The 22130-nt window shown below is 33.7% G+C and overlaps 1 protein-coding gene across 1 annotated transcript in view; it reads left to right on the plus strand.

The window, feature by feature from the left end:
- Mybbp1A (MYB binding protein 1a) overlaps positions 1 to 11573 on the plus strand; it is a 122900-nt gene extending 111327 nt beyond the window's left edge. Inside the window, exons 26-29 of the mRNA XM_090370373.1 lie at positions 265 to 316; positions 8356 to 8472; positions 10987 to 11049; positions 11532 to 11573. Of these exons, the coding sequence (XP_090226499.1) occupies positions 265 to 316; positions 8356 to 8472; positions 10987 to 11049; positions 11532 to 11573 (274 nt within the window). The remainder of the gene's footprint in view (positions 1 to 264; positions 317 to 8355; positions 8473 to 10986; positions 11050 to 11531) is intronic.
- The last annotated feature ends 10557 nt before the right edge of the window (positions 11574 to 22130 follow it).

The raw sequence follows: 22130 nt of genomic DNA on the forward strand, positions 1-22130 counted from the left end.
GGTTTGCTGGCTGACTGCAACCAGCTACTCCAACAGCAAAATTACATTATTGGATGTGCCAAGTCAGAATGTACTTATGTAGATGTAAATAATATTTCTTTTTAGATTATAGCAGAGTAATTAAAATAATTTATAGTTTTATATCAACTTCATTTGATTAAAAAAAACACTGCTAGTTGCCATGAGCTACCACTAATTTAATGATAATTACCTTGTTTTATGAAACAATAAAAATAAAAATCATTTTATTATTATTTTTTTCAGTACTACAGGTCTTCAAAAAATCATCTTTTTATCTTTGATAAGAATTTATCCTGTAAGTATAATGCAAGAGATTCTTTTTTCCATCTTTGTAAATTTATTCAAAACCCTGACCCTTCTACAAAATTTAGGAGGAATCCAAATGTTATATAAGTATTAGTTATTATTTTATTGAAATGACATTGTTATCAGTGATTGTTTGCTTTTTTTTTTTTTTTTTTTAATTTATGCTCAAACATTTGTTCTAATTAGTAAAAGTACACTGCAACATTTGCACTAATTGGCAGTAGAGTTACATGACTGCCGACCAGTCTAGCTGGGTGGGTAAAGTGCTTGACCGGCGGTGGCGCCTCCGTAGCCAGGTGGGAAGGAGCAGCAGTGCGTAGCACACGCTTCTTGATTAGACTGGGGTTCGAGCCCGTCACCACCAAATACGAAAGATACGGAAAGGTCAGGGAATGACCACCGCATATCCCGGAGCAATATGGCCTTAGTTGCTAATGCTCCTAAAACACCAAATAACAACAACAACAACAGCTTGACCGGCAACCCAAAGGTCGCAGGTTCGAATCTCGCCTCGGGCTTGGATCAGAGTAGTGCAAAAACCTTGGGAGGTGCATTATGGCCACAGAAGCTGATGTGCCAACAACTGACAAAAAAAAAGTTATATGACTATGAATGAAAAGATTGCCCTTCTGGTTAGCATTAATATGAAGATTTTTTTTTTTTTTTTTGATTCTTTAAACATTGTGAAAAAAGGGCGAGGAAATTTTTTTTCAATTTCAGTTTTTTCAGTTTTTTTCTCCTAAATAAATCAAAAATACAATGGATTCCAGTTATTTGGGCCACCAGTTAATCAGGGCAGCCATATATTTGGGTAAATCTTAAAAAACAGAACCCAATCGAGAAAATAGCCAGGGTTTACTTCGCTTAATTGGGATGGCATGCCGTTTAATCGGGGCAGGAGACCGCAGCACTGGAGATTACCCTACGATTGTCTCTGACCGTACCACGTGGTTTGAATGGATTTCTGGAGATCACAACTATAAAACAATAAGAACAATTAGCAGTCACCTGTTCATTGAGCTTTTCTGTTAGTGCAATCTATCATAAACGGATAGTAAACTCGGACTTATTGAATTTTCGGTAATACCAAAAGCTGGAATTCTGTGGGTTATTATGGTGAAATGTGTTTATGCTTCCATGAAATCTTCAATCATATAAAAAAATTAATTTTCATAATTTTCCTTCATTCCTATTTTTAAAGCTTCGTAATTTGTTACTCCATTCTCACTTGCGCGTATCATGTTACTTGCGATTTGTGTGCCGTGTTCTTTGTTATTGATTGCTTATCTTTTTACTGTTTTAAATTTTAACCCCCATCCACAAATGTCAGCGAACAGAAATCTCAACTAGTTAGTATGTACATATTACAATACATAGTAATTATTCCGATTTTCACATATTTAATTTTTTAATTAGTAAGGTAATAAAGGGTAAATTTGTGCTTAGTATATCTTTACTTTTATAGAATAATATTCCTTATATTGTGGATAATATTCCTCCTATTTTCGCAAAATTAAAATTGCTGTTTAATAGAATTAAAATTCAATTCACAAATGTGATCAAAGTGACAGGCACTTACTACACATCGTATAGTGAACAGTACTTTACTATGGTGAGTCCATCGTAACGTGATTTGATTGTACAGTGAACCAATTGTAAAGTGGGGGTCTATTGTATTTTTAACTATTTATGTGAAACTTCGGATAATTGGGGCAGCCGCTTAATCAGGCCAAAATGCACTAGTCCTGATGTGTCCCAAATAACCGGAATCGACTGTATGTGTATAACGTTTGTATCAACTTTTATATTCTGCAAACATGTGTAACATGGTCATTTGTGTTATTTTTTGCATACCCATGGAAAGATATAAATTGTCTGACTGAATATGAAGCTAATTTCAGTAAATAATGTAGCTTAAAAGGCCATCTAGCTTTGCTCATTTTATACAGCAGGCCCCCGTTATAATGCGGTTCGCTTTACGCTGATTCGCTATAACGCTGTTCTTATATTATAACCCGTATCTGACTATAGCGCTCTTTTACAGATTGCATTTTTGAAATCGTTTCATTTGATGGAGTCGATAGCTTGAAAATGAATATAAAAATACGGTTAAAACGTTTCCCACGCTCAGTGAAATTCTCTCGCGCGCGCTCTAATTTAATTGCAGTACTTGTTACGTAGTAGTTCCGAGATCAACATTTTAAAAAATGATCACGTATATTGCTGGTAATATTTGCGTTATATGCATTTATCCGAAGTCTAGTCATCACTCAGTACAGTATTAGACATCATGTGTAACAGACAGTTTACTTGAACATTGTATCATAATTAATGCAACCAACGCAGTTACATTTTCGAAGAGTTAAAAATGGCCAATAAGAATGAAAAAGCAACAACGTCTGGGCGCAGTACGAAGACTATAAATGTAAGAAAAATATTACTGGTACTGAATTTGAAAATGAAATTAGACGTTTTGAAGCGAATCGATTCCGGTCAAAGACAAGTGGATGTGTGCCATAATTTAGGACTTGCAAGTTTAACTGTAAGAACAATTGTGAAAAATAATTTTAGCAGTGGGAAAGATAGCTGTTACACTGCAAGTAACTAGGACTAGGCTGGCTATTAGAATTGAAATGGAAAGACTAACTAATTTTATTGAAGATAATATCTAATTCAGTTAAGTTAAATAATAAAAAAGAGAGAGAGATTAGCCCATATGATGATCTGGAGAAAACTCACCTAAAAAAAAAATAAAAAAAATTGGAACCATTTAAAACTAGTAAGGGCTGGTTGAATAGATTTAAAATCCAGGGAGAAGCCGCAAGTGCAGATCAAGGAGCCGAAATTTTAAAAAAAGAACTTGTTAAAATTATTGAAGAGGGGTATTGTGTGTTATACTTCTCAACAAGTTTATAACATAGATGAAGCAGGACTTTTGTGGAAACGAATGCCTAAAAGAAGTTTCATATTGAAAGAAGAAAAAAACATGCCAGGTTTCAAAGCGGCGAAGGATCGGTTGACTTTATTGTTGGGTGGTAACACTGCGGGGGATTTAAAATTAATATCCCTTTTAGTTTATTTGGAGGAGGGCCAAAGTTCAACCCAAAATCGACAATATTTTTCATGATTAAATTCATTATTTTAATTGGAATTTTAAGTTTAATTTTGATACGTAAGTAGTTACCACATAATTATATATGTATGTAATGCAGAATATTTTATATGTACAAATATTTGAATATTAAATATTTTTACCAACATTTGGGCATCTTTTCACTACCGTTTATTATTGATTAGGAAATATCATATGGCACCGACCGCAACTCACAAATACATGTTACCTTATGGGAATGCGGCGCTCGCTTAGCGCGGATTCACTTAGCGCTCTGTTTTTCCGGAACTAATTATCAGCGTTAAGCGGGGGTCACCTGTATATATATATAAAGCATATTAATAATAAGAGGTTGTAGTGAATGTTTACACCAAAATAAAGAATGATATTTAGCAATATATTAGGATGGTTTATGGACTAGGGACATTACTAGAAATAGTAGAAATACCCAATGACCATAATGTAATGTAGATTTTGTCAGCTTTTCTCCATTTCTTCCCCAATCTACTTATATATATATATATATAGACGAAATTATGGTTGCCGGTTTTTTCTACATTTACTGTAATACCCCGGATCCATAACCCAGTCTTATATATATTTTTTAATTTCTCATTCCTGTTTACTAAGACTTTCAGTAATTTCATTGCATCTTTATCATTTTATATATATATATATATATATATATATTTATCTTAGATATTAAACAATCATAAATTATAAAATTATGTAAAATGGCAAAATGTTTTTATGTTCACATTTATATCATAAAAGTATGACTGCATAAAACAAGCTCTAAACAGTACAAAATATGTGCATCAAAACCATAATTGTATTATTCTACTACATGAATAATACCAGTTACTTGGTTGTTGATGTGGCAGATTACATACTAGCAATGTAAATATATCTGTTACTTGCATTTCAAATTCCACAATGACTGCCTCAAAGCGTATCGAACTGTAAAACATTTGCTGCTATAGAGAGAACTCAAGAAACAGGCATGCTTAAACCATTACAAGTATAAACACTATTAGAGGGAGATTTCAATGAATTGCAAATGTTGAACATCAAGCACTTTGTGCTGTACAAATATCTCCTACCACAAGTACTAGAAAAATGGCAGATCATGGAAATGGTTCATCTGCAAGCATATGGAGGACATTACATGAACAGCAATTGTATCCTATTTCATAGTATGCCTGTGAAATGGACACTTGTAGATTGCATTTTGAAATCCACATGTGATCTTCAATTTCTCAGCCATGATTACAGATAAATCATGTTTTACAAGAAATTGAATTCTCAACTTTAGAAACACTTATACTTGGTCCAAAGAAAGCCCACATGTGGTTGTCAGTATTCATTATCAGTAGACCGTGGATTATATGCAAATGATGCATATTGTGACCCTTGTATTTGTTAGTGCATATAAATGCATATAACACAAATATTACAAGCAGTACTGCATATTTCTTAACTTGATCGTATTTTCAAATGTTGATCTTGGAACTATGTAACAAGTCACTGTATTGCAATTAAATTAGTGTGGGATAATATTTCTCTGAGCATGGGAAAGTTTCTCAAATCGGTGTGGGAAACATTTTAATGCTATTCATTCTCATGCTAGCGACTACATCAGATGAAATCTTTTCGTTAAACATGCCACAAATCAAATCTGTCACAAAACTTCATATTGGATTGTAGATTGCCAAACATGGAAAAGATTTCACTATGGATGGTATTGTTGTTTGCAAAAAGAACCTTCTATGCAAGAAAAAATTCCAGATCGACCATCATGTGAAAACAGCATTGCACGTTATGGCCAAGCAAAGGAAAAGAAAGGAAAAATTTCAAGAGCAATCACTTTTAACCAAGCTATGTACTTCAAAAGAAGAAAAAAGTGATTTTTCAAAGGATTTGTGTCTTGCCCTGGTAAGCAGCAATATCTCTTTCAATAAGTTAAACATTGAAGTCTTCAAGCAGTTTTGAAAAAATATTGTATAAATCAAAATATTCCAGATTTTATAAATCAAAATACTCCACCTTGAGAAAGAGTTACCTTAAAGCTATTTATGATAACATTATCCGTGAAATTCATCAAGATATTAAGAGAAAACTACATTTGGATGGCGTTGACAAAACAACAGACATATTTAGCTGCTATATTGCACATTTATATGTGGAAAATTGGATGTAGAACCATTGCATCCGTACTTACCTGCTTGTAAAACCCTCAAAGGTGAATTACTCCACGACAACAAGCTTTTGTAATGATTCTTTGCAGTTTTTATGGTTAGAATTACCAATGGCGAAAGGGTGCATTTTTGTTAGCGATGCTGCCTTGTATATGGTAAAAGCTGCTTCTATGTTATAAGTTTTCTATCCGGATCTGACCCATGTTACTTGCTTAGCCCATGGCTTACGTAGATTGGCAGAGGCAATTTGGGAGAATTTTGGCAAAATTAACAAACTGATTTCTAGCATAAAGAAGATTTTTTCACAAGATGGGGAGCATGGTTAGAAGCAGCAACATTTTAGCTAAAAAATTTTTATTCTATAAAAGAATTTGTTGATTTTGGGTAGGTATGCATTCAGCAGATAATTGATAAGTCTAAGGAAGTGCTTTTTGATTCTTTGGCTAGAAAACATTTATTGTTCATCCAGACCCATTCAGCTGGTTACCTAGTTGTATAACCAAACTTGAAATGTGGGAATTTCCTTTGAGTAACACAATTGGAGAGAAGGAAAAGGTTGAATTGCAACTTCAATCATGGAGGCATAGGAAAAGAAATAAGAAGAAAATGCAATAATGTTTTAGAAAAGAGCTCAGGATTTCCAACTTTAAGGAAAATGGATGAATTTATAAATGGAAAAGGAAATGAACTTCCATTTCAAGAAGTGGAGGCTTCAAAAGCTTACATTTTTAAATACAGCCCAGTCACTTCCATAGAAGTAGAAAGGTTATTCTCTGCATATAAAATGATCTTGGACAATAACTGCCACAAATTTACAGTGGACTGCTTTGAGAAATATATTACTGTGTATCGTAACAAAAATTATTCCAGGTGTGAGTTTGAAAGGAAAAACTTTTCATAAACTTTTTTATTTTAACATATTGAATACAAAGAAATTGTGTGGTTTAATTAATATTAATAAATAAGTAATAAATGTAAAAATTGTGCATATATTAACATTTTTGGTGCATATTTTAGTGCATGTAATCTGGTATCTATCAGTATACTTTTTCTTTTAATATTTGGTGTAGTATGGAGGATAATCTTATTGATCCTTATTTTTTAACAGCAAGGCTTTCAGAAATGGCATATATACGTTTTCTGCAGAACAATTTGTGGGAACTACTGGAATGCCTCTCGAAAACCGTCAGAGGATGTGGTTTATATGCATGGTGCACCAATCCACGTTTCCTATAATATTTCTGATTTTTTAAATATGGAGTACAATATCCAGTAGATTGATCAGAACAGACCTCAAAAGTGGCCACCGCGATCATCTAACCTCACACTCTTACATAACTTTGTTTGGGGTCATATGACATCCGTGATTTATGCCATGCATATTGCTACACAAGACAAACTGAGAAATCATATTTTGTAAGCTACTGAAACCATTAATAATAGTCCTGAAACAATAAGACATGTGAGGGAATCACAGATTTATCATGCTGAATGCTTCATTGAACAAAATGGAAGCCACCTTGAACAACTGCTTTAGATGCTTTCCTTTTAGAGGTTTATGTCAGTGTCCTCTTTATGTTTTGTAATTTAACATTTAGTATTTCAGAAATAGACAATACATTTGTTTAGAGGGTTTTTTTTTACCTTTGTATATGCTTCTACATGTGTTCCATGCAATTCTGAAACACTCATATCTATTTGCTATACCCTTAAAGCATGCCACCATAGCTGTTAGTGTTATGGTGCTGTTGCTTACTCTAAGCATATATTGTATTGATTATCATGTTTCTCTGTTCATTTTCCCATTCAAGTGTACCATAAATGATTTCCAAAGATATCTGCTGCCAGCTGTTTCTAATAAGTTGTAGGAACTTATATGTATAACGTATGCACTTCTTATATGCATGTGTATGAATAAGTACGTACATGTGCAAATAACAAGATATGCATGTTGATCCACGTGAAGGGAGAGTATATAAGTACATACATATGCAAATTCCCTGCGAATACAATCTGTATGTGATGACTTCTAAAAATTAAAACACCTAATATTTCAAGTCTTGATTAAACCACTGGATCATTTAATGTCAGTTTAATGAGAATTTAAATTTAGTTTAAATTTAAATTTTAGTGTAAAAAAAAAATTAACAAAGTTTTTCCACTTGTTATGTCTGATGAAGGATTATTAAGTAAGCAGACTCTTATATCACATTTTTAAATACAAATTCTTCAATTGATGTTTCTCCATGCCCTTATTCTCCGGTTTTCCATTTCTAAAGATATATATCACTTGTATGGTGTTTTTTGAGATCTTCTTACTGACAGTTTCCTTTCCTGCAATTTCTTTGACAATATCATATGTTGATCTATGTGAAATATTTTACATTTTATGGCAAGTGTTGCCCATCTGTTTTCTTTGATTATCCTGTAAACATCTTCGATGTTTACATTATTTAGTAGATAAATATTGCATCTCTCCTTGCATATACACAATTAGTTGCATTTAAACTTCCAATGTAATACATACACATAACTGTCTGTGCATTAATTCATAAGTAGTCTTTCAGCTAGAATCTTTTGTTTTATGACAGAAACACTTCTGATTACTTAATGATCCCTCATAATTTGTAATATAATTTACTATATAAGGATTATATTGAATTGAAGTTTTTTGTAACTTTCTTTGATGCACACATTTATTAAATTACTTTCTCTTAGGAAATGGTATGGGACTTTATTAAGCCACTGCATACATATATCAATGAACCCACTGTGAAAGTATATAAGAAGGGAGAATGTCTGAGCATTTTGAGTGAAGCATTATGTCTGTCAAAGGTATGTTGTCTGCCTTCCTAATTTTATTCCTTGATAAATGTATTTTCATAGATTAAAACCACAATTCCAAGAATCCATTGTCCATATTTTTTTTATTATTCTAATACCTTAGATTGTTAAGAAGGTAGAAGAAACTTGTTAATAGCTAGGCTTAAATTTCCTGCATTGTAATTAAAAATAGGAAATAGATAGGATGGAAGAATGTTACACACAATGAAATTAGAGAAAGAAAAGTTAGTTTGCTGTGTTTATATTGAACCATAAGTAGATGCCAGATAGTCACATATGTGCTAACTGATTTTTTTGTTTTGTAGATATTTTGTACATATTGCATGGATGCAGTCCAGAAGAACATTATTTCATGCAATATATATATAAAAGAGGGGAAAATGCACAGCAGAAATTGAAATAGAAAATGAAGTTTGTAAATGAAATTGGTTAATCTTATCACTGATCTTTTTAGAACACAGCCAAATAATTTTAGAGAAGTTTTTGAGGACATATTCATAAATGTGTAAAGAGAATTTCATGGAAGGGCAGACAGATCTCTACATGGTTATCAGTAGCTTAGAAAAAAAAGTTGTGAATAAAAGTGAAAATATAATTTTTTTGATTCAAAGGAAGCTGTAGTTATGTTTGTGCTGAGAGTGGTTAATTATTACAAGTATAAAAGTATGCACTTGTCTAAAATATAGATTATTGAAGGTGAGGATAGATGAACAACAAAGATGTGCTTGGATTTTAGGAGAAAATAACAAAATTATCTATGTGAATATTTCTTTTTTTATTGGAAAATGATCTGGGGAACCATCATTTAATGACCCACTGTTGGATATTTGAGCAGGGTTGGCTGTTTGTGCAATGCAAGGTCGTCAAAAGAAAAAAGAGCAAATGAAAGGAGAGAACCCTTAGGTATTCCAGCTGATCACCAGCTGCAAAAGGCAGAAGAGAGATCATAATATGGGGATTTGTCAATATTTGACTTATGTAAGTGAAATAATCCCTTGTGGAGTAACACTGATTATAACAAGGTGATTAATTTGGATGGCAAAAGACTAGCTTCAATTTTGGGAAGGGGCTGAGTATGGGCAAATTTCTCCACAATGGGAAAAACACAAGCCCAATGATAAAAAAGCAGCCCAAAATAGAGGTTAATAAATTTTTTATTATCTCAGTGCAGTTAGTTAAAAATTTATCTCTTAGTTTAACTATTCATGATCCCACAAAGTAAAATCACTTTTATCAATTCTCTGGAAAGGTCTGGGTTTAAATGCAATCCATATATTCTCTGTGTGGTTAAGATCTTATAACCTAGGTGCTTTAGAAAATGCTATGCTTTTCTGTCATGCTCCTTGAATTGCTTACAAATAGAACCAGTTCAATGGCTTGTGGCACTGTTGTCTTAACACTTTCACTGCCAACTTTTCCGATGACCTTTTTGACCCAGGGTTGAAAACCATGGGATTGAGTCAATCTGGATTGTAAAGAACATTTTTGGGACTTTCTTCTCACTATTACTGAATTAATCAGACTCCAGTGAGGGTTGCTTGACAAAAAATATTGGTTTTTCTTGTCAAATTGGAAATAACCATTGTAAAAGTAGGGTGGTTTCCCTCCAAGTGGATTAAATAAAAATCTGAAGCTGTATATGATGAAGCAGTGAACATGTTAAAAGAAATTGTCTTCTGGTGAATTGGGGGGGGGTGCCTTCCATGATGTTGCAGTACTCTCTGACACTGGCAAGTGAAATGAGCTGTGGACATATTTAGTGTCATGAGCACAACTTTCTTCCCTACACAAACTATAATTTCAAGTTTGCACTATCATGGTAATATATGCAATATTCATTGTCCATTAGCCTTGTGCCTCCTGCTCTCTGTACAGAAGAATGTAGCACAGGATTTATCAGAATTGTAGAGCCTTTTTTTGGCAATGTTTTCACCATGGGCATTATTTTTCACTGTTTGTCACTGTGAGGGGCAATTTGCGGGTGAAAGTTCCAAGTACCAAACTGCAGTTCCCTCTGCATATTTTGACTAGATACAAAATAATTTATCACCATATAACAGTCTTGGCTGAAGTCCTGGTATATGACCCTGTTGATGAGGCAGTAAGTGTCTGTAAGAGATTCCTGCTTGGATGTGCTTCATTCACTAGTTTTTAAGGCATCCTTGTGATGAGAACCTTGCAGACATTAGTAACTGCTATGATTTGCCAAATTGTTGCACCTGATGAACTTTGTACTGCTGATGACTATGCCTCTGTATATTTGAACTTGACACTGCAAGACCTTTGGGAATTCAGTTACATATTTCATCCTTTCCATTTTTGAATTGTAACAACTGCAGACCATGGATCTCCTTTTTATCACAAAATGTTTGCCCTATAAGTGTATTTACTATCATTTTATGCAAGTATCATGCATAATTTTTCTGTGAATAGTATAGAAGCAGTATTTTACAGAATGGAAATTAATTTATTTTTGATTTTTTTTTTTTTTTTTTTTTTCTATAGCCATCAATTACAATTGAAAGTTGGACAATGTTCTGTAATGAAATTATTCCTGATTTAATAGAGGTAAACATTATTATTTTTTTGTTTTAATATATATAATAATTTATTATAATTTTATTTAAAGAGTTTAAAATATTCATGAATTGTAACTTTGAGAGAAATGGCTGTCAAACTCAGAATGCACACACCTTACTGAAACAAATAGAAATATATTAAATATCTTCAAATATTTTCAAACAGCACAAAAATACATGATATCCTGATTAGAAACATTTATGAAGATTCATATAATTTATGAATTTTATTAAAAGTTTATATTAGTCTATCTCCTGTATCACATTTACTATTATTTTCTAGATTTAACGTTGTTAACTTGTAAAAGTCAATGCCACTTGGGTGCTTGCACAAGAAGCATTTAAGGACCACCAGTTTGACATGCTTAATAGAAGGCTGTTTCTGTGGCCTGAAATATGCATCAGGTTGCTTAAACAGAGATTGAACACTAGATTGATTTTATTTTTGCTTGGTTATATATTTGTATTTAGGGTAAAATTAATTCATTGGCTAAACTTTCTCATTTAGATTAGCCAATACTATTATTAAAAATCTTAATTATCTACTCAGTTGCAATTCCTGTTGCATAAAAAAAAATAATAAAAATGGAGTATATTTCTTGGAAATCCCTGAATGGTAAAGTTGCTGTTCTTTTCCTACTTCAGCTATGGGGACAAAAATGACTCTGGCAAATTATGATTACAGATGTATTTAATTAATGCTTAAACAAACAAATGATATAGTTATATTTTAATAGTAATTAAATTATAAAATTAAATCATTAAATTATTCAAAAGTGTGTAACTTTATATAAAAGCTACAGTCTTTTAAAATAGTCAATTTAGATAATAAAAATTGTACTCATATTATAAACATAACTCATATATTCAGTTATTGTCTTTTCTTTAACTCCAAGCAGTGCTTGGAGGCCAGAGTGTGACAAATGTGGAGGCCACATTTGTCACACTCTGTTATTTCACACAAATGTAGCCATAGTGGTAAAAAAAATATGTTATCACTGGCCATTTCAAGGGTTTGTGATGTAATGTGCAGAATGTTGACTTAATGAGAATGTTGATGGAAAAAGATTAGTGTGTGATGATCTTTAGTTCTGGTTCAACACCTCTCTAGAGATACATCCTAAAAATTGGCAATAAATTTCTGAGGCCACTCCTGAGACATCAGAGATGTCTGATAAAGTTATTGAATAGTCTGCAGATGTAAAGTTGACTTTAGTAGGTGGACCTAGCAGTGCACTAATGACTTTTGCTCATGTGGATAAATGCTGATACAGACTATGCCATCTCACTTGCCCCACCTGATCCATATATGCTACTGATTTTTGCAATGTGCAGTGTATCAGCATATGCATGACCCTGTAAAGGTCTTTCTGTAAATTTCCTTTCTCTTCATGCCTTACATATGAACTAGCAAAACTTTTGTGGATTTATTGGATGATTGTTTTCTGCAGCAGTATGTTCAAGAGGCAACCAGAGAGGGTAATACTCTTGAACTGGTTATCGGCAGTGATCGTTCGTGTATTAGGAATTTGCAGATAAAGGAACCACTAGGTGGCAGTGTACTGATGTGGGATTTACTTGAAGATATAATTACCATTGGGGTGGGTTTTTGCTTCCGTAAAGGTGACTACAATAGTCTCAGACAGTTTTTAAATTCTGTACAGTGGGACCAACTGATGATGTTACCAACAACAAATTCTAAGTGGGAAGCATTCAAGGAATTAATGCTGGAAGCTACTAGACTTTTCATACCGATTAAGCAATATTGTCAAAGTTTAGGCCTAAATGGTTGTCTAATGAACTAATGAGACTTGTGGCAGAAAAGAAAAATGCATGGGATGTATATAAATTATCAGGCGACACAGAAGCCTATGGCAGATATAAACTAGTCTGTAATCAAGGCACAAAGGAGGTTAGGCAAGTGAAGGCAGATTACGAGAAATCTTTGGCAAAGGATTCTAAGAAAAACAGCAAGGATTTCTTTACTTATATAAACTCTAAAATGAAGGGGATGGATCAGATTTGTCTACTTGGTATTGATGGTTCAGCTGTTGATGATCCTGCTCAGATAGCAAACAAACTGAATGAGTATTTTGCATCTACATTCACACATGAGGAGTTATTAAGGAAGGAAAATACCAGAAGTTTATCAAATTGTAACAGGGTGCTTAATGATTTTGTAATAACTGAGAGCAGAAAAATGGAGGAGAAATGGTTGAAGTTAAACATAAGAAAGGCACCTGGGGTGGCTGGGATCTATCCAATTATATTAAAGGAGGCGGCAAAGGAACTAAGCAAACCCTCAGCCATAATTATGAGCACATCCTTGGACTTGACGTCCCCATGGACTGGAGGTGTAAAAATGTATGACCAATTCACAAAGGTGGTTCAAAAGGTGACACAGGTAACTATAGACCTGTTAGTTTAATTTGTGTTCTGGGGGAAATAATGGAATCACTGATTAAAGAAGCATTTCAGGATCATCTAGTTAAGACACAGCATGGGTTTGTTAACAGGAGGTCTTGTCTGACAATTTGATTGGATACTTTTTTTTTTATGAAAATCCCAAACACAAAAGGTATCAAAACCTATAGTACTTAGTACCGTGCATGGGTTGAAGGAGAAGTATGGGGAGAGGGGGGTGCTGGAAACTTTGCTCTAGAGACTAAACATGGGTTTCACCACTTCAGGCCTCCAATAAGCAAAGTGGTGGTATTTCACCGGTTGATGAAAGTCATACTATGATGTGGTTACAAAGAAACTGGATGCAAAAAATAATTTTGATATATATTTTGATTTCAGGAAAGCTTTTGACACAGTTGCACATGGAAGACTACTGTTGTTTTTTGGTTTTTAGGAGCATTAGCAACTAAGGCCATATTGCTCAGTGGAAGACTACTATACAAATTGGAGCAGAATGGTATTAAGGGTAAGTTGCTACAATGGATAAAAGGGTGGTTGAGTGGGAGAAGACAGAGTGGTAATCAGTGGACACTGCTCTTCGTGAACTAATGTTATTAGTGAAGTCCCACAGAGTTGAGCCCACTGTTGTTTTGTACATTTATCGATGTACAAAACGTTGGTGTTGAGCCCACTGTTGTTTTGTACATTTATCGATGATATTGATGAAGGCATATCAGGCTTAGTGTCGAAGTTTGCAGATGATACAAACAAAGGTTGGCAGGTTTGTTAATGACAGTAATGCCAGTGTGCTACTGCAACAGGATCTAGATAATTTGGGCAAATGGGCTGAGAAGTGGCAACTGAAGTTTAACATTGATAAATGCAAAGTAATGCATATGGGTAGAAGTAGCCCCAGAGGAACATACCAACTGTATGATGCGACACTTAAGGTGGTAGAAAATGAAAAAGACCTGGGAGTAATTGTGCAGTCAGATATGAAGTTTTCTGGGCAATGCAAACAGGCTGCAAGAGCAGGTCATGTGGGTTTGTCAATGATATACAGGAATTTTGCTAGCAGGGAAAAGGAGGTGATTATCCCTTTGTATAAGGCAATGGTCAGACCACGCCTTGAGTACTGCATACAGGTCTGGAGGCCTCATTTTAGGAAGGATGTAGATTTGCTTGAGTGTGTACAGAGAAGGGCAACAAGATTGGTGAGGGGAACGAAGGGGTCCTCTTACCAAGAGAGGCTTAAGTTCTGCAAATTGCAGCGGATGGAGACTAGGCACCTGCGAGGTGATCTGATTGAGGTGTATAAGGCCTTGAATGGGTTGAGCACACTGAATTCTGATGAGATTCTACACTTGCTCAGATTACAAACCTAAGGGGGCATAAATTAAAATTGAGGAAAGACAGTTGTAGAATAGATGTGCGGAAATTTGCCTTTAGCTAGCGGGTGGTTAATTGCTGGAATAAACTTCCAACTGTCATTGTGGATGTTGATAGCTTAAATAGATTCAAGGAGGAACTGGACAAACTTTTAGAGAGAATGGTTGTGTGAATTTTTTTTTTGGCTGATGCTACATAAGCTTACATGCTTGTTTTCTTGCATCACATGCCTTTATTACTATTACATAAATAAAACAAACTAAACACAAAATAAAAAATTAATATAGTGCAACTCCATTTATCTGACTATTACAGGGCTGATGACCCGTTGATAAATGAAAGTGTCGGAATACTTGAAGAGCAAAATTTTTAAGTTATTTTAGTTATAACAGTTGTTTAAAATTAAACAAATACATATTATTTGCAGAAACAAAATATGTATTTTTAAAGACCAAAAACAAATAAAAAGTTAAAACAAAAAATAATTGATTGAATTTTTTTTATCTTTTGTAACATATTTATTCTTTAAAAAAAGATGAGATTTTTGTTTGATATAAAGATTTATATATTTTCATTGAAATTCTTGTTTTGATTCTGTTTAAAAATATAAATGGTTGGCAGGTGTTGTATCTTTTTATATTCTAAATATTTTATTAAGTGATCAGCTACTTAAAAACTTCTGTGTCGGTTACAATGGAGAAGCTAGTTCTGTTTCATTTTTGGTTAGTTTTTTAATTTTAAGTCCCATAATAAGGTATAAAGGTATAAAGAAGTAACGAAATAAAATTGTAAAGTTTTTAGCTTTTCCAAGCCTTGTTATTAATTTATTATCATTTTGCCCCCTTTACAGAAACTGGAAGTTTATGGTTTAGGTGTAAACTTCAAGCTTCATTTTGTGAAGATTATATTGGAGGTTTTGATTTTGATATCACAAATTAGCAAGAAATTTAACAAGGTAACATTTTTAACTATCTAAATATTTTATTTTGTTTTTGCATTGTTTGAACATTTTGCATTTTAAATATACTTTTGTGCATTATTAATAAATTGTTAGTTATATATAGTGACTCGTGTTTTTAGCAACAAAATTTTTAAATTTAGCATTTTGGAGCAGAACATAATCAGTTTTATCATCTATTTAGCATTTTTATTAAGAATCGTGAATTAAACAAAAGCATTGTACAAGCTTTCCTTTAAATTTGTACGTCAATCAGTTACAAATCAATTGTATGTGCTAAAGTATCTTTCATCAGTACTGTTGCTGGGCACCATACTGATTTAATTGCTGCATTTCCAAATTCTTCATACTTTAAGTGGCCAACAATAACTGAAGAATATCAAGTTTTGAGGCACATTTAATGTTGGAAATCATTTGATCAAAAAATGTTTGTACCTTCAATACATTCAATATCAGTCAAGTTGGGGCATCTTTAAATGGGCATCTAATTTTGAAATGCAGTTTGCAGCAATTGACTTCAAATGCTATGTAAATATATATATATATATATATATATATATATATATATTTTTTTTTTTATTTATTTATTATTTTTTTTTTTTATTGCACATTACTTAGTAATTCTGAAGTTTCTGCTGGGAAAATACCATCTACATTATTTTATAGACCATTTTTAATAAAATTGATTTCTTCCCAGAATAAGTCGATATGGATAAGTCGATCATTCTAATGAATCCAATAAAAAATGAATGTATCAAAAAATCCATCAATAAGGATTAAATATTTATTTAATCCTTATTGATGGATCCAACTCATATATTTATATTATTTTTTCTGTTGTACCGTGTATGCTATCAGAATTTTTGACGAAATCAATTAATGGAGGGAAATATTTATTTAAATATTTCACCGAACAAAACCATGACTTCCATGACTGTTCTTGGAAATAATTTTGCAGAAAGATGTGGATAACATGTTTTCAAAAATTTTATATAACTTTGACTTGGTTGAATTCAAAAATAACATTTTCATTTTGATTATTACTTCATTTGACAGGTTTTAATCCCTTCATAAAAATATTTCCTACTAAACTAATTTTGTGTCCTCAACATTGTAAATGTAAAATTTGATTTCCTGTTAAAACTTTGAAACTGTTAAAGCAAGATATCATTAACTGGGCATAATCGGAAACAAGCCCCTAACACATTTGAATAAGAAATATCATACTGTTTTAAAGTGTTGAAAATAGCTTGAAAACACATAGTGGCATTTGCAGTCTCTAAAAAATTATAAGATGCTAAATATACTTTCTGTTCATAAGATGACAGCAGTGTAATACACAGCATCCATTTTTAGCTGATGTTTCTTCTGCTACTATCACTATAGGTTTATCTTTGACATTTTGCTTGATTTCTAGTTTAATGCTTACTCCTAAAATTGGCAAATATTCCCTCCTTAAATGGTCCACACATAGTAAATCCACAGAACCATGTACACATTTGATGAAATATTGTTGTACTGAAGAGGCATTCGATTTTTCTAGAGGAATGTTTGCTTTGAGGCACATTAATACTGTCTTGAATAAAAATTGACTTGTTCTCCTTTACATGCTTACTGGCATCTAAAATCCCCATTACTGTTGACTGGTGACTGTGAGATTGGCTGGTGGAAGGTTTTGATGGTTGCTTAAGATGATTAACACTTTGATATGTTTGTCTCTAGTCAACATCTTGTGTGCAATTTTCTTCTTCCAGTCTAGTCAACAATTGCAATGCTTACTTGCAATGGTAAAGGGATGATTAAGTGGAAGAAGACAGAGTAGTTATCAATGGACACTGCTCTTAGTGGACTAATGTTATTAGTGGAGTGTCTAGGGTTCAGTGCTGGGCCCATTGTTGTTTTCATTATTTATCAGTGATGTTGATGAAAGTATATCAGGTTTAATGTTTAAGTTTGCAGATGATGCAAAGGTTGTCAGGGTAGTTAACGACAGTCATCAGGGTGAGCTACTGCAACAAGGTCTAAGAAAATTGGGTCGATGAACTGAGAAATGGCAGTTGAAGTTTTAACATTGACAGATGCAAGGAGTTACTACTACCCATATGCAGTGATATTGTATATGGGTAGCAGTAACCCCAGAGTAACTTATCAACTGTGTGGTACTACATTCAGGGTAATGGAGAATAAAAAAGACCTGGGGTAATTGTGCAGTCCGACATGAAGTTCTTTGAGCAGTGCAGATATGCTGCCAGGATGGCTCATGGGGTTTTGTCAATGATATACATAAACTTTTCAAACAGGGATAAGGAGGTGATTATTCCTTTGTATAAGGTTAGGCTGCATTTTGAGTACTGTATTACAGGTCTGGAGGCCTTGCTTTAGGAAGGATGTAGATCTGCTAGAATTGGTGCAGAGGAAAAGCAACCAGACTGTTGCTCTTAGGAAGGATGCTAGAAAGGCTTCAGTTCTGCAAATTGCAGTGTCTCGAGACTAGGCACCTGCATGGAGATCTGGTTGAGGTGTTTCAAGCCTTGAATGGATTGAGTAGGCTGAATGTTAATGGCATTCTTCCACTTGCTGAGTTACACATGGGGGAGGAATTAATTCAAGTTGAAGGATGATTGCAGGATAGTTAGCATTAGTAGAGGTATATGATGCAAGAAAGCAAGTTTATATGGCATCAGCCAAAAGATGTGTGGAAGTTTGCGTTCAGCCACGGGTGGTGATTGTTGGAATGGGCATCCATCTATTGTTGTGGAAGTGGATGGGTTGAATAAATTCAGGGAAGAACTAAACAAAATTTTGGGGGCTATGGATGTCCCAAAAAATTGATGTCATTACCTTGGTAACTGATAGGATTCTTTGAAAATTCTTGTTCTGAGGAAATTGTATATAATGCCACTCCATTGTTTAGTCTCTGGGTAATGATCCTGGGAAAATTTTGCAAGAATTATCTTCATACAATTTACCTTCTCCCTCTTCTGGCCTGAATTTAAATCTTTGATAACCATTTTGCTGAAATATTTTTCATGCTCAATTCTTGGACAATGTGACAGGCTTGTTCATAGGATGTATGTAGTATCTATATATTGCATTCTAATCTGATGATCTTTCAAAATCACCTGATGAACAGCATCATTTTTCTATAGTTGAAATTGTCATCTAATGTCTAAACTTGGCTTTATCTTTGAGAAAACTCTACAATCCCATTTTGAATTCAGCAACGTAGTCCTTGATGGTACAGTCTAATGAACAGTCATGTTTTCATCTTATCCTTTTGGATTTGTTTCCCACATAAATCTTTTCAAAGAAGAATGTTTTATTTAAGATGTTCATCTAAAAATTAGTTTACATGAATATAAATGTTTGTAATTTGATATATTTATTTTATTTCCAATTAATGAAATATATGATATGTCAGAAATACTTCAAAAAAAAAAAAAAAAATGACCGAAGGGATATTTTAATTCTTGGAATATTACGAGTACTACTTGACTCGTGATTATGATGACAAATTGAAAAATATAAATAAATAAATTATATTAATTTCATGGAAAACTGTGTCAGTGAATCAAAGGATTCCAACAATAGGTACTGAAGGCCAGATAGTCATTGACTGTTGGAAATTCCTAAGTATTGTTGAAAAATAGGAAGTTTGAATAGATTTAAAGAAAGCGTTGTTTCCCTGCATTATTTTACCGATACTAATATATGCTGCAGGTTATAAACATTGTAGAAACAGCATATATTGGAATATGCTATAGTAAAAGAATACTCTAGTGAACAGTTCTTAATTATACTGACATTATTACTGCTCAACGTGGACTAATGTTATTAGTGGAGTTCCTCAAGGTTCAGTGTTGGGTCCGTTGTTGTTTTCGGTGTTTATGAATGATATTGATGATGGGATATCAAGTTTAATGTCCAAGTTTGCAGATGATACAAAGGTTGGCAGGGTCGTTAAGGACAATACTGACGCTATGCTGCTGCAACAGGATCTGGACAGGTTGAACAGATGGGCTGAGAGGTGGCAAATGAGGTTTAACATCGACAAATGTAAAGTGCTGCATATGGGAAACAGTAACCCCAGATCAACGTATCAACTCTGCGGTACTACACTGACAGTGGTGGAGAATGAAAAGGACCTGGGGGTAATTGTGCAGGCAGATATGAAGTTCTCTGAGCAGTGCAGACGAGCTGCAAGAGTAGCTCATGGTGTCTTGTCAATGATAAAGAGGAATTTTTCTAGCAGGGATAAGGAGGTGATTATTCCCTTGTATAAGGCAATGGTAAGGCCACATCTTGAGTACTGTATACAGGTCTGGAGGCCTCATTTCAAGAAGGATGTAGAGCTGCTGGAACGGGTACAGAGAAGGGCAACAAGATTAGTAAATGGAACAAAGAGTTGCTCTTACGAAGAAAGGCTTAAGTTTTGCAAATTACAGAGTCTGGAGACTAGGCACCGGCGAGGTGATCTGATAGAGGTGTATAAGGCTTTGAATGGTTTGAGCATGCTCAATGCCAATGGGATTCTTCATCTTTCTCAGAATAATCACCTCAGAGGGCATAAATTCAAATTGAGGAAGGACGGATGTCGGATAGATGTGCGGAAATTTGCCTTTGGCCAGCGGGTGGTTGGTTGGTGGAACCGACTTCCATCACTGGTTGTTGAAGTTGATAGCCTAAACAAATTTAAAGCTCAACTGGACAGGTATTTCGAACGAACGGAGGGGTGAAATGGGAGTGGGTTTTTTTTTTTTTTTTTTTTTTGTTTTTTTTTGGCTGATGCTGAATAAGCTTGCTTTCTTGCATCATATGCCTCTACTAATGCTAATGCTAATGCTAATTATCACATGATTATTTTTGCAACTATTCTTAATTTATATGTAAACCAACTTCTAAGTAACGTGATTCTTTTCCTTTCTTGGTTCTAGAATCCCTTGAAAGATTATAACAAATTATTCAGTCTGCTTGAACAGATTCAAACAGAACCTGTTTCAAAATTAAATAATAAAATAGTTAAGAATCAGGCAAGAAGACTGCAATCTCATTTGGGAATGTAAGTATTTATATTTAATTTTTTTTTTTTTTTTTTTTTTTTTCATATGTGAAAGAAAGATATATAACCTAATGTTGGAGCTGTGAAAGAAATGCTGGTTTCTCATCCATTGATTGTTTTTTGAATGAGAAAGGATTATTTTGAAATTCTTACACTTAAAATCTTGTATTTATAAATTTTTAAGACAAATATAAGGATTTCAGATCAGTTTAACTTTATTTTTTTCCACAAAGCACTGATGTTAAGAGGGTGCAGTATGTGGGTATATAATTCAATATTCCATTCAGTTAGCATGCTTGCATTTTGGCAGGCATTTTTTAGTTTGTAAAGACTGGTGCTTCAAAATGGGAATCTTGTATATCTGTGTAGAAATTATTATTATTAGCCATATGGTGCAAGGAAGCCTGAGGCTTATGCTGCACCAGCCAAAAAAAAAAAATTTGAGTTACCCTGCGAGAGAGAGAACAGTAGAAGGAAATCACCAAGAAAGAGAAGAATGATGATATCCAGCTCATGGGTGTGCCAAGCCTGTACTCACGAGATGTGAGCCCCTGGGGTAAATGCAGTACTTAACATCAGCTTTCAATAAAAGTAAACTATATATGCAAGTATTTTATTCTAAAGGTTTCTTCACCAATACAAACTACTTAGTCTTATGGCATTTACTCTATCTTTTCCTTCATTTTTATTTTGCAGTTGGAAATGATTTGAAGAAATAGGTCACACATAAATGCATGTGTTTGAATTACTCCACAGCCCTCCATAGTGAACCCTTCAAAGCACTGAATTGAACTGAATAAAAAAGTGCTGAAATTTGTATGGTTGGAATCTGCTAAAGAAGTAGATGAGATCATAGTATTTTGACTCTTAGTGGCATAGTTTGGGGAAATGGAACTATTTTTAGTTTAAAGTAATTTTTAAATAATACACTGCCTTAGCATTTTACTAGAGAATCCGGCATTCTGATATCCACATGCTTACCATAATAGGCAAATGAAATCAGCTGTGGTATTCTGGATCAATCATGTGGTATAGGAGACATAAGTGGACTCATTCATGGGAAAAGTATGTAACCTCAGTGACTTACCTCACAAAGGATATGACCATGGGTGCTCATGCAACAGGAGCATTATGAGCAGCCGAGTTTAGCCATATATTCACACAATAAGCTTAGTGTCTTCATTCAGTTGATACTGGGTGACAAAATCATCAATAACAAGTCTGAATAGAAGAAGATACTCTGTTATTGAGACCAGAGATG

This window comes from Mastigoproctus giganteus, chromosome 3 (genome assembly GCF_048544385.1).
Source record: "Mastigoproctus giganteus isolate SK-2022 chromosome 3, ASM4854438v1, whole genome shotgun sequence".
Lineage (NCBI taxonomy): Eukaryota > Metazoa > Arthropoda > Arachnida > Uropygi > Thelyphonidae > Mastigoproctus > Mastigoproctus giganteus.